Source organism: Oncorhynchus gorbuscha, linkage group LG02, assembly GCF_021184085.1.
Source record: "Oncorhynchus gorbuscha isolate QuinsamMale2020 ecotype Even-year linkage group LG02, OgorEven_v1.0, whole genome shotgun sequence".
Lineage (NCBI taxonomy): Eukaryota > Metazoa > Chordata > Actinopteri > Salmoniformes > Salmonidae > Oncorhynchus > Oncorhynchus gorbuscha.
In genome coordinates this window covers 63,521,740-63,535,974 of record NC_060174.1, presented here as the reverse complement: position 1 = coordinate 63,535,974, position 14,235 = coordinate 63,521,740, and the positions used below count along the sequence as shown (strand labels likewise).

The window sequence follows — 14,235 nt, the reverse complement described above, 5'->3', positions numbered from 1 at the left end:
ATTGAAGTTAACATTGAAAATGATTAAGGTAAGGAAGGGTCCCTAACCGATTTAAAATGGTTAGGGTTAGGAAAGGATTAAGGTTAAAGTTAGGCTAAGGGTAGGAGTTAGGGTATGGGCGTCGCAACGATTCCGTATAGCACCAACACTCTGATTAGCTCAGGAAATGTGTCTTTACTGGCCGGTGAGGTTAGTATTCTAATCGTCCCTTAGCAACTCGTCTCTAACAAGATACAACACAGGCAGAGAAAACAGCATTGCTGGAGTGGAAAATGGAATATGGGTAAGGGTCCGGTCCGTAGATTAATTGTACAAGACGAGGCCTCGCACATGATAAAGTCTGCTTCTGTTGTTAAATGTCTGACATTGATATATTCTGAGTCTCTGATTGTGAATTTACATCATTCAGATTCAATCAAGAGGAGCGTGTATTTTCCGCGAAGAAGATCCAGAAATACTGGAGGTCTCACCAAGACAAAAGACTTTTCCAGCTGATGTCGCTCACTGTTCGTGCTGCTGTGAGTGCTTGAGTTGAAGCCTGGCAGCCTTACTGATCAACACAACATTGCAATTCAGATTTCAATTGATCATAGGCTAAATAGCCTTAATATGAACTCAATTATAGGGTAGCTGTGTGAAAATCTGATATAATCATTATATCAGATGTTCACTTATATACAGTGGCTTGCGAAAGTATTCACCCCCCTTGGAATTTTTCCTGTTTTGTTGCCTTACAACCTAGAAGTAAAATATATTTTTTGGGGGGGTTTGTATAATTTTATTTACTCAACATGCCTACCACTTTGAAGATGCAAATATATATATATTTTTGTGTGAAACAAACAAGATATAAAACAAAAAAACTGAAAACTTGAGTGTGTATAACTATTCACCCCCCAATGTTAATACTTTGTAGAGCCACCTTGCAGTAATTACAGCTGCAAGTCTCTTGGGGTATGTCTCTATAAACTTGGCACATCTAGCCATTGGGATTTTTGCCCATTCTTCATAGCAAAACTGCGCCAGCTCCTCAAGTTGGATGGTTCCACTGGTGTACAGCAATCTTTAAAGTTATACCACAGATTCTCAATTGGATTGAGGTCTGGGCTTTGACAAGGCCAATCAATGTCATTTAAATGTGACGAAGGTGAACCTCCGTCCCAGTCTCAAATCTCTGGAAGACTGAAACAGGTTTCCCACAAGAATTTCCCTGTATTTAGCTCAATCCATCATTCCTTAAATTCTGACCGGTTTCCCAGTCTCTGATGATTAAAAACATCCCCACAGCGTGATGCTGCCACCACCATGCTTCACTGTGGGGATGGTGTTCTCAGGGTGATGAGAGGTGTTGGGTTTGTGCCAGAGCGTTTTTCTTGATGGCCAAAAAGCTCTATTTTAGTCTCATCTGACCAGAGAACCTTCTCCCATATGTTTGGGGAGTCTCCCACATGCCTTTTAGCGAACACCAAATTTACACAAACATTTTTCTTTAAGCAATGGCTTTTTTTCTGGCCACTCTTCCTTAAAGCCCAGTTCTATGGAGTGTACGGCTTAAAGTGGTTGTATGGACAGATACTCCAATCTCTGCTGGGGAGCTTTGCAGCTTCTTCAGGGTTGTCTTTGGTCTCATTTTTGCCTCTGATTAATGCCGTCCTTGCCTAGATTTGGTGGGCGGCCCTCTCTTGGCAGGTTTGTTGTGGTGCCATATTCTTTCAATTTTTAATAATGGATTTAACTGTGCTCCGTGGGATGTTCAAAGTTTATGTTATTTTTTTATAACCCAAACCAGATCTGTACTTCTCCACAACTTCGTCCCTGACCTGTTTTGAGAGCTCCTTGGTCTTCATGGTGCTGCTTGCTTAGTGGTGTTGCAGACTTAGGGGCCTTTCACAACAGGTGTATATATACTGAGATCATGTGACAGATCATGTGACACTTAGATTGCACACAGGTGGACTTTATGTGACTTCTGAAGGTAATTGATTGCACCAGATCTTATTTAGGGGTTTTATAGCAAAGGGGGTGAATACATATACACGCACCGCTTTTCAGTTTTTCATTTTTTTAAACAAGTTATTTTATCAATTTCACTTCACCAATTTGTGAAACGCCAAGGGGGATGAATACTTTTGCAAGGCACTATAAGTGGGCTAGGAAGTGAGTCATTTGTTTTTGTCATGCTACTGTTCAGGAGCACTGTCTTGCACCTGCTATTCTCCGCCAACTCAGCCCCAGAGAAGCTGATCTGGTCAGAGATCCAAGCATGCACTGCAAGGTCAGATTCAGGTACACCATCTGTAGACCTAATACCCATTTTGCTGCTATGGTCTCAACAAGTGTAAAGATTGTCTGGTAAATCCAAATTAAAATGCTGACAGTAAAAAGCATGTGGATGTAGTTCTATTCAAAGAGACCAAATTGCATGCTAAACCTCACTAACACAGTAATGGACCTGTTTTTGTTCTTTGGCTGATAGATTTTCAGGTTCCCAGTTTCCTCCAGTGATTGTCTTCAAGATCTTCCACCTTGGAGGAGGAAGACAATATATTTCTGGGAAAAGAGTGTTCCGACCATCTAATCAGGTAAGCCTGAGAGAGACATCTCACCTTTCATAATATACTGTATGGGTCATTCTACATAAGAGGTATAAATTGGGGGTTGAAAAAAAAATATGTAACCTATTCCTCCCAAATGTACAGCACAAGTCTTCCAACATATGTCATATAATACACACACACACATATTTTGTGTTGCATTTTGACATTTTACCTGAATTGCTTACCACCCCACTAAATGTGTGAAACTGAAACTGTGAAACTACTGAAACTGTGACAAAGTTGCAATAAAGAGAGAATAATGCACAGTAGTGATCATTTTGATGAACCTATTACAGATTCATTTAATAAATTGTATTTGCATACCAAATTAACAAAATAGTGAAAACATTACTTTAACCAGACTTTCTAAACCTTTAAATAAGCTATTGAGGGCTTCCACTATTTAAAAGTAGTCAACTGGATGGGGATTCCTATGGGTTGGGAGTGATCAGCCAATGATCTTCTTCAAATTGGGTTGCCTATGATTTGGAGCCAAGACCAAGATTAATACCAGGACATTGGTCCCAAGATCCAGACCCAGTGAGTTGAGACCATGACAAGTTAAAAAACAAATTGATGTGATCTTGAGTGGTCTCAAGACCAAGACCACTAGATCAAGAGTCCATGGGTCCTTCAATTTGTAAGGGTAAAGTACAGTAGGGTAAAGTACAGTACACTAGAGCACAGTACAGAACAGTAAATTAGGGTACAGTAGAGCACAGTACATTAGAACACAATACAGTACAGTACAAATCAAATCAAATTTGATTTGTAACATGCACCGTATAGAACAGGTGTAGAGCTTACAGTGAAATGCTTACTTACAAGCCCTTAACCAACAATGCAGTTTTAAGAAAATACCCCCCCATCATTAAAGAGCAGCAGTAAATAACAATAGCGGGGCTATATACAGGGGGTAGCGGTACAGAGTCAATGTGTCAATGTGCGGGGGCACCGATGTCGAGGTAATTGTGTACATGTAGGAAGAGTTACTAAAGTGGCTATGCATAGATAATAACAGAGAGTAGCAGCAGAGTAGCAGCAGCAATGCAGAAGTCTGGGTAGTCATTTGATCAGCTGTTCAGGAGTCTTATGGCATGGGGGTAGGAGCTTTTTAGAAGCCTTTTGGACCGAGACTTTGCGCTCCGGTACTGCTTGCCGTGCGGTAGCAGAGAGAACAGTCTATGACTAGGGTGGCTGGAGTCTTTGACAATTTTTAGGGCCTTCCTCTGACACTGCCTGGTATAGAGGTCCTGGATGGTAGGGAGCTTGGCCCTGGTGCTGTACTGGGCCGTACGCACTACCCTCTGTAGTGCGTACGGTGGCCGAACAGTTACCATACCAGGCAGTGATGCAACCCGTCAGGATGCTCTCGATGGTGCAGCTGTAAAACCTTTTGAGGATCTGAGGACCCTTGCCAAATCTTTTCAGTCTCCTGAGGAGGAATAGGTTGTCGTGCCCTCTTCACGACTGTCTTGGTTTGCTTGGACCATGTTAGTTTGTTGGTGATGTGGACGCCAAGGAACTTGAAGCTCTCAACCAAAGCCATGACATGCTTGTTTGTAGGTGACCAAATACTTATTTTCCACCATAATTTGTAAACAAATTCATTAAAAATCCTGCAATGTGATTTTCTGGATTTTTTCCCTAATTTTGTCTGTCATGGTTGAAGTGTACATATGATGACAATTACAGGCCTCTCTCATCTTTTTAAGTGGGAGAACTTGCACAATTGGTGGCTGACTAAATACTTTTTTGCCCCACTGTAAGTATGCAGACCCTGCACACAGTACTTTGTTGAAGCACCTTTGGCAGTGATTACAGCATTGAGTCTTCTTGGGTATGACGCAACAAGCTTGGCACACCTGTATTTGGGGAGTTTCTCCCATTCTTCTCTGCAGATCCTCTCAAACTCTGTCAGGTGGCGTCGCTGCACAGCTATTTTCAGGTCTCTCCAGAGATGTCTCATTGGGTTCAAGTCTGGGCTCTGGCTGGGCCACTCAAGGACATTCAGAGGCTTGTCTCGAAGCTGTGTGCTTAGGGTCGTTGTCCTGTTGGAAGGTGAACCTCTCTGGAGCAGGTTTTCATCAAGGATCTCTCTGTACTTTGTTATTTTCATCTTTCCCTCAATCCTGACCAGTCTCCAAGTCCGTGCCGCTGAAAAATATCCCCACAGCATGATGCTGCCACCATCATGCTTCACTGTAGGGATGGTGCCAGGTTTCCTCCAGACGTGACGGTTTGATATTCAGGCCAAATAGTTCAATCTTGGTTTCATCGGACCAGAATATCTTGTTTCTCATGGTCTGAGTGTCCTTTAGGCACCTCCAAGCGGGCTGTCATGTGGCCATTCTACCAAAAAGGCCTGATTGGGGGAGTGCTGCAGAGATGGTTGTCCTTCTGAAAGGTTTTACCCATCTCCACAGAGGAACTCTGGAGCTCTGTCACAGTGACCATCGTGTTCTTGGTCATCTCCCTGACCAAGGCCCTTCTCCCCCAATTGCTCAGTTTGGCCGGGCAGCCAGCTCTAGGGAGAGTCTTGGTGGTTCCAAACCTCTTCCATTTAAGAATGATGGAGGCCACTGTGTTCTTGGGGACCTTCAATGCTGCAGAAATTTGTTTGTACTTTTCCCCAGATCTGTGCCTCGACACAATCCTGTCTAGGAGCTCTACAGACAATTATTTCAACTTCATTGCTTGGTTTTTGCTCTGACTTGCAATGTCAACTGTGGGACCTTATATAGGCAGGTGTGTGCCTTTTCAAATAATGCCCAATTGTCACGATCGTCGAAATAACATTCGGACCAATGCGCAGCGTGATATGGGTTCCACATCTTTTTATTTGTGAAACGCACAAAACAATAAAAAGCAAATGATACGTGAAGCTAGGGAGTGCTCACAGGGAACTACACATAAACAAGATCCCACAAAACACAGTGGTGAAATGGCTGCCTAAATATGATCCCCAATCAGAGACAACGATAAACAGCTGCCTCTGATTGGGAACCATACCAGGCCAACATAGAAAAAAAAACTAGATTACCCACCCTAGTCACACCCAGACCTAACCAACATAGAGAATAAAAAGGCTCTCTATGGTCAGGGCGTGACACCAATAAATTAAATTAACCACAAGTGGACTCCAATCAAGTTGTAGAAACATCAAGGATGATCAATGGAAATAGGATGCATCTGAGTTCAATTTCGAGTCTCATAGCAAAGGGTCTGAATACTTACAGTATGTAAATATGTTGTTATTTTTTAAATACATTTTTTATATATTAGACAAATTGTTTTTACTTTGTCATTATGGGGTATTGTGTGTAGATTGATGGGGATTTTCTTTTTATTTATTCCATTTTAGAATAAGGCTGTAACGTTACAAAATGTGGAAAATGTCAAGGGGTCTGAATCCTTCCCGAATGCACTGTAGTACAATACATAATACAATGCAAGATGCATAAAAATGCCTGTGTGTCTCTTCACAGTCCCTGTCGTGCTGTAAGGTGTTCTTTTACCTGTTTTTTAAATTCTGGTTTTATTGCTAGCTTGAGAAAGCTGCGGTGACAAAGAGTTCCATTTAGTCATGGATCTATTTAATATCATGTGTTTTCCAGCCTCTGTTCTGGACCTGGGGACTGTGAAGAGACCTTTGGTTGCATGTCTTGTGTGATACAGATGAGTGTCTGAACTGTGTGCCAACAGCTTGAACAGAGAGTTTGGTACCTTCAACACATCACCATCTCAAACAAAGACCAATAGTGATGCAGTCTATCTCTCCTCAACTTTGAGCCAGGAGAGATCCATGCCATTGACATTCTCCCTTCGTGTACATCTAAGTGCAATATGTGATGCTCTGTTTTGGACCAACTGCAATTTGCCTTCTTTGCCGCAACTGACCATAGAACTGGACAGTAGACCAGGTGCGACAAAACTAAGGCATGTAGGACCTGTCTGGTTGACTGAGATATCAAGAAAGCAGAGCGACACCTTATCATGGACAGACCTCTTTCCATTTTAGTAACCATTGAGTCTATATGTTTTGATAGATTGATATATGGATAGATTCCATGATAGATTCCTAGCTACGGTGCCACCCAGCAGTCAGGTCTCTTCAACTTACTCAATACCCACATTATTCAATAATAGATCCAGATGAAGTTTGTTTTTGAGCCTATTTCTTGTTACCCATTTTAAAACTGACTAGATCTCTATGTTAAGGGCGTTAGTTATTTATTTCACTGTTGCAGCTGACGTGTATACTATTGAGTTGTCAGCGTACATGGACACACAGGCTTGATTCAAAGTCAGTGGAAGGTCATTAATAAACAAAAAAAACAATAATGGTACAAGCCGGCTGCCCTGTGGTACACCACACTCAACCAAATTTGCATTAGAGAGGCTTCCATTAAATAAAACCCTCTGTGTTCTATTCGATAGGTACAGTAACTGTCCATCCATGATAAAGGCAGAGGAAGTTAATCCATAACACCTACGTTTCAGCAATATGTTATGATCAATGATGTCAAAGGCTGCACTGAAGTCTAACAAAACAGCATCCACAATCTTATTATTATCCATTTATTTGAGTGCCCTTCCCTATAAGCATGCTGAAAGTTGTTAATTTGTAAGTTGTTAAAGTTGTTAAATTTTATTTTTTTCCAAAAGTTTGCTAAGCATCGTTAACAGGCTGATTGGTCTGCTGTTTGAACCAGTAAAGGGTGCTTCGCTAATTTTGGGCAGCGGAATGACCTTTGCCTCCCTCCAGGCACGAGGGCACACTCCGCCTTCTAGGATTAGATTGAAGATGTGGCAAATAGGAGTCGTAATGTATTCCGCTACCAACCTCGGTAATTTACCATCCTGGTTGTCGGTTCCATATGGTTTGTCCTTATTTATTAAATAGCAATACTTTTTTCACCTCTTCCACACTAACCAACTTTGCGAAATTCAAAGCTACAGGGCTCATCTTTCATTATATGGTCCGTTATGCATGAATATGAAGGCTCAGCATTTGTTGTTTGCATGTCATCCCTAAGCTTACTAATCTTGTCAACAACAAAAAAGTTATTCAAGTGGTTGGCAATATCAAAGGGTTATGTTATGAATGATCCACCAGCCTGGAGCTGAGTTAGCTTTTCTGCCTAGAATTTAATGTCCTCCAGAGCTTTTTAGAATTGGAATTTGCTCAATAGCTTTTTGCTATCATTCTTTATATCATTTATCTTTGTTCTACAGTATGCTGTAAAACTTCAATTAAACACTAAGTCTCAAATAGCCGCCTGTCCCTTTTGATAGCCGGCAATGGCACACAATTCAGTGTTTCAAATAAGTGCTGGGTCTAAATGAATTGTTTATGAGGTTACCATGAATTACCATGATTTTTTTGCAAGTTAAATGTTTGATTTGTTATATTAAATAATTCAGTAATAACAAACAAAAAATGATGCCAATCATAATTGCCGTTGGCTGCTAACAGCTGAGAACTACTAGCTAACTGTGAAGCACAAAAAGTCAACTTTAGGAGTAGACCCCCAGAAATCAGCCTAGTGGCGAAAGTAAGAACTGACTAAAATGCACAGTCAAAGCAAGAATCATTATTCTTATTTTTTTTGTCCTAATAAGACAAAATAAATGTGACACATCGTGTAAATGATAACACATTAGTGCAACAAATTAAGAAATGCATTAAATTGCTGGAAGTGAATGCTGGAATTAAACAATGAACTATGCAAATGAGCAAAAGCTATGTACATTAATGAAATAGACACCTGGCTCAAATAGAAGCCAGCCTCTAATAAGCACCTGTTGTGTTCTGTGATTTAAGAAAAAGAAATGACTGGGCTATTAATTTAAGTTTTACGGTAGTTTCTTCTTCTTTTTGTTTAGTTTAGTTACGTGATTACTCAATTTATTGTATTTTTGCCAATCTGCTGTATTGCTAGACTTATTTGCCATTCTCTTAGCCACATCCCTCTCAGCCATACAGTTTTTCAATCATCATCTATCCATGGGGATTTGGCAGTTTTATCAGTCAGTTTCTTCATGGGTGCATGCCTGTCAGTAACCAGAAGAAGCAATTTCATAAATGTTTCAAGTGCAGCGTCAGGATGTTCCTCAATTACACACATCAGACCAACAAATATTTTTCATATCTTCAACATAGGAATCATGGCAAATCCTGATCACTTATGCACTATTTTAGGTCCAGTCTTTGGAACTGGTTTTCCTAGATATGATCACTACATCTGATGGGTATGGATACTGCTTTTGAGTAGATTTCTGCAGCATTAGCAAAGATGTGGTCAATACAAGTGGATGATTTAGTTGGTTCGACATGTCTCATATCATCTAAACCTATTTGTACTTCCATGTAGGCCACAACAGACACCTGCAGGATGATGGGAAATAGGATATTCATCAATCACATTATTGCTGATGAGATCCAGAGGCAAGGGAGAATGATTTCTGACACGTCTTATATCAGCTGTATGAGGGACTTTATGCAGGTGAGATTGAGTACATTTTTGATAAGAGTAGTCTTCACATTCAGAGTATTTTAGAGCAATAGTTTTACATCATACATGAAACAATTGTACCATATGCAATGGACATGATTTCCAGACAAATCTGACAGCACTAGTATGTACCATAATTTTAGTACTCAAGTCACCTTGACGAGCTACCTGCATACCTTGGAGGGCGAGAGAACACTTGGAGGTCTCTCTCTCTTCAAGGACTGTCACGAAACATCCTACAGTGGGATAGCTTGGAGGTGGGCGGGAAGGGCACTGTGGCAGACAGGCTAAGGCAAGAGCTGCTGCTGTTAGCGCCTCAAATTCCTTGCCCTCTGATTGGAGGAGCAATCCCACCTCGGATGCTCAGGTAAGCATAAAGACAAGCTCAGGAGGGCACTATGAGTGAGATTCCCTACTGTATTAGGTCATTATTGTGGTTTCTTGCATTTACAATAGGAAGATATACTGTATACACTGAGTGTAAAAAACATTAAGAACACCTTAATATTGAGTTACATCGCCTTTTACCCTCAGAACAGCCTCCATTCGTCAGGGCATGGATTCTACAAGGTGTCAAAAGCGCTCCACATGGATGCTGGCCCATGTCGACTCCAATGCTTCCCAAAGTGTCAAGCTGGCTGGTTGTCCTTTGGGTGGTGGACCATTCTTGATGCACACAGGAAATGGTTGACCATGAAAAACCTAGTTCTTGACACAAATCAGTGCGCCTGGCACCTACTATCATACCCCATTCAAAAACACTTAAATCTTTTGACTTGCCGATTCACTATCTGAATGACACACATACACAATCCATGTCTCAACTGGTCTCAAGGCTTAAAAATATTTGTTTTACCTGTCTCCTCCCCTTCATATACACTGATTGAAGTGGATTTAACACGTTTTTTTATTTAACTAGGCAAGTCAGTTAATAAGGACAAATTCTTATTTACAATAACGGCCTCAATATGGGATCATAGCTTTCACCTGGTCAGTCTGTCATGGAAAGAGCAGGTGTTCATAATGTTTTCTACACTCAGTGTATATACACATTACTTGAGTAACTGTGAGTTTACTACTCATGACAAATGGCATCATGATGGCAATAGTCTTCACTTGATCCTAGGTCTCCTGCTGCTCCCCCTTCTTCTGTGGTTTCTACAGCACGCCATGCCTCACAAACTGCCACTAGCTCCACCCCCCTCCCCTCAACTCGTCGCTCTGCCCGTGCACGCACCACAGCTGCCCGCATGAGACATCTCTATATCCTTGGGGGTACACCAAAGGTGAGTTTATATGAAACATATACTGAACAAAAATATAAATGCAATATTAAACAATTTCAAAGATTTCACTGAGTTACAGTTCATATGAGAAAATCTGTCAATTGAAATAATTTCATTAGGCCCTAATCTATTGTTTTCACATGACTGGGAATACAGATATGCATCTGTTGGTCACAGATATCTTTAAAGAAAATGGGCCTCACAAGGGCTTCAGGATCAAGTCACAGTTTTCAAATTGCCAATCGATAAAATGCAATTGTGTTCGTTGTCCGTAGCTTATGCCTGCCCATACCATAACCTTACTGCCACCATGGGGCACTCAGTTCACAATGTTGACATCAGAAAACCACTCACACACGACTCTATACACGTGGTCTGCGGTTGTGGGGCCTATTGGATGTACTGCCAAATTCTCTAAAATGACATTGGAGGCGGGTTATGGTAGAGAACTGAACATCAAGTTCTCTGGCAACAGCTCTGTTGGACATTCCTTCAGTCAGCATGCCAATTGCACGCCACCCCTAAGAACTTGAGACATCTGTGGCACTGTGTTGTGTGACAAAGCTGCCCATTTTAGAGTGGCCTTTTATTGTCCCCAGCACAACGAGTACCTGTGTAATGATCATGCTGTTTAATCAGCTTCATGATATGCCACACCTGTCAGGTGGATGAATTTTCTTGGCAAAAGACAAGTGCTCACTAACAGCGATGTAAACAAATTTGTGCACAAAATGAGAGAAATTCGGGGGTTTTGTCCTCCTGTGGAACATTTCTGGGATCTTTTATTGAAGCTCTTGAAACATGGGACCAACACTTTACATGTTGCGTCAATTTTTTTGTTCAGTTTATATACACACCATAAATTGTACTTGCTCAGATGTTTTGTTTTGGTGGGGGGGGGGGGGGGGGTCAATCAGCGCTGTGCAGTAGATAACAGGACATAGCAGAGGTAGCCTCGATTCCTGATCAGTTTATTTCTACATCGTTCTACAGGATGAGAGTAATGAAACAACAGAGAAAAAACACAACCCAGAAAGAGGAGAGCAAGAGAAAGACATGGAAGGAAGTGTAAAGCCCGAAGCACCCCAGATAGGTTGGCCATTGGGATTGGAGGAAGACTCCAGTGAGGATTCCCTCTCGGATTCTGAGTGGGAAGAGGAAGCAGAGAAACTCTGCTTGTGGACAAGACAGCTTGCTCTGGATGATATGGACAATGTGCCATCCACCTGAACTAGAACTTCAACTTGAGCAAGACTAACCCTAACCCTAACCCAAAAAACATTTTCCACTCCTATGGCTGTTTATTTTCTCTTCTCTTGCTTTGCACACAAATATAATAAAAATGCTTGTGTAAATTACAGTGTATTAGCCTACAGCTGTGACTGGGTATTCTACTGCCTCAACCTAAGGCCTGGGCTTTCATGTTACAGGTGGTAGAGCAGTAGCCTCGATAAGACTGGAAGACTGCGCCATAAAACTAAGATCAAGCCTGTCAGCTGTTCTCTCTCCCGCTACATTTGTGGCAGTGGTGGGATTATTATGGTGGCATCACAGGTGCTGGAGAAGTACGTGTCACCTGCTAGCAGTGGGGCTTTGTGCATGTGTAACCGGTTCTGTACCGGTACCTTTTTGCGTTGTGTTCTGGTGAGGTGTAGGTGGAAGGGAAGAGAAGGCTCTGGACATAATTCTGCCGGTTGTCTCTATTTTAATGACTGCATGGAATGGATACAAATAGAAGGCAAACGTTTATGCTGCCGTCTGGACTTAGGCTGGACAATAGAAAGAGTCAAAATTCACCCAAGGCTGACAAATGGCAAAATAACGTTGGCTAAACTGGAACACTAGCGCGAGCCCATAGCAAATAAATGGAATTGAAGTTCGCAGAGCCTCTGACTGGAGTGACGCTTAGAATTCCATTTCGCCTAAATGGCACCAAAATTTTTTGCCCTTTTTATTTTACCACTACAATCTGTTATTAGGACGAAACTGAAAAATAACTAATGTAGAAAGGAAACATCCGCACCTCGATGGTGCCAAGTCAGGGATGCAAACTGGTGAGGGCCCAAAAAGGTGACACTTGCAAAAAAAATCCCTGCTAGGGGGAAATGCAGGTTTTAACTAATTATACAACAAAGAATATGATCTACATGATCAGTCTATTGTGTAAATTAAAAAGTGGTTAATGTGAACCTAACTCACAGCTAAAAAATGTAAAGAAAGCAACCCGGTGTTATTTGTTTCCTAGACTTACCTGCAAATGACACTCAAGTCTTGAGAAAAAACAATACACTAATATTGCAGTTACCCATGACAGCCTTTATAATAGAATGCTTGTGACCATACACATCTAAATATTGTACTTGGGAAAAAAACCAAAACATTTTAAAGTAGAAACAAACAGGCTGTCACACCCTGACCTTAGTATTCTTTGTTTTCTTTAGGTCAGGGTGTGACATGGGGGATATGTGTGTTTTTGTCTCATTCTCGGGTGTTTGTTACTGTCTAGGTTTTTTGTTGTTGTAGATTTATGGGGTTGTTTTCATCTCGGTGTTTATGTTGGTCTATGGTTGCCTAGATTGGTTCTCAATTAGAGGCAGGTGTTTATCGTCGTCTCTGATTGGGAACCATATTTAGGCAGCCATCCTCTTTGGGTATTTCGTGCGTTATTGTCTGTGTAGTTGCATGTGTCAACACACGGTATCATAGCGTCACGTTCGTTTTGTTTAAGTGTTCTCCATTCAATAAAGAAGAATGTATTCTAACCACGCTGCGCTTTAGTTCCCTCCATACGATCGTGACACGGGCATTCTAATTTTGCTCTATTATAGTGGCCACTCTAGTAGACATCGAGTAAGTGCTCAAGGCCACATGTGTGTGACAATGTAAAAATGTAGTTTCCATCAACCTCGCGCGCAATGTAGATATCAAAGAACGCTCAGTTCGCGGGTAGAGTAGTGGGTGAAACCATTTATCTTATCTTTCCGTTAATGTATTTAAGACCTATTTCGGCAAGTTAACCAAGTTGATGCTGGCTTAGCTAGCCATGTTAATAACGAGCTAACTAGCGCCGTCGGTCACTGCACTGCAATGTGTGAGGTTCTGTGTTATACACTATAGCCCGTTACCATATCATATGTGATGGAATTTTATTTGCTGTTGGCTTGTTTGGGTGTATGTGTTATGCAACATAGCTGACTTGAGACATTGTTAACAGTTTCAGGGCCATGGACCTTTCTCATGATGGAAAATTACAGAATAACATGAAGGCAGGAACTGTGCATTGAGTTGTGGGGGCACATTCAGAACGTAGTGTTGCGAGAACAAACGGTATTTTGTTAGATAACAGGAGCCAGGTGTGTGATAACTGTATCAAGCATGAGCGCATAGATATTCTACAAAACTACGACGACTGACCGCTGAAGCGCCTAGGGGGCTGGGACCAGCTCGGGCGCCAACAATCAACGATAGCCTGAGTGAGTTTAAACCACGCCCAGTCTCTACTCTGACAGGCCGGCTCGGAAGCAGGAACTACTTCTGTCAGAGTATATTATAATAACTTTGTCAGGAACAAGTCAGTTCTCTGTTTGCCCTGCGAGGTGGGACAGAGAGACCGTATATACGAAAATTGCATTTACCACTTATTGCTTATCTAATAAAAAATACATAGTATACAATTAGGTGACTCAGTGTCATACTTATCCTGATACCAGATTCGATTGACACAACCCTTAACAAATGTCACGCTATCTATTGCTAGCAGGTGATTTATTGAAATATTAAGTGAATGTTTATTTTTTTACTACCTTAAAAGGTTTATATAAAAAGGGTTGTACT

The 14,235-nt window shown here is 41.4% G+C and overlaps 1 protein-coding gene across 1 annotated transcript; it reads left to right on the top strand.

The window, feature by feature from the left end:
* Window positions 1-83: 83 nt before the first annotated feature.
* lg02hxorf58 (linkage group 02 CXorf58 homolog) lies at window positions 84-14,002 on the top strand. The gene is made up of 8 exons (XM_046316760.1): window positions 84-283; window positions 410-518; window positions 2,192-2,286; window positions 2,477-2,582; window positions 8,975-9,106; window positions 9,259-9,482; window positions 10,242-10,401; window positions 11,395-14,002. The coding sequence occupies exons 1-8, from the start codon at window positions 273-275 to the stop codon at window positions 11,629-11,631; spliced, it is 1,074 nt and encodes a 357-aa protein (XP_046172716.1). The 5' UTR covers window positions 84-272; the 3' UTR covers window positions 11,632-14,002.
* The last annotated feature ends 233 nt before the right edge of the window (window positions 14,003-14,235 follow it).

Excerpts from the sequence above, each read along its gene's own strand:
- lg02hxorf58 (XM_046316760.1), top strand. Across the intron at positions 2,287-2,476 it reads CACTGCAAGGTCAGATTCAG|ATTTTCAGGTTCCCAGTTTC; the intron begins GTACACCATCTG and ends TTTGGCTGATAG. Across the intron at positions 10,402-11,394 it reads TCCTTGGGGGTACACCAAAG|GATGAGAGTAATGAAACAAC; the intron begins GTGAGTTTATAT and ends ATCGTTCTACAG.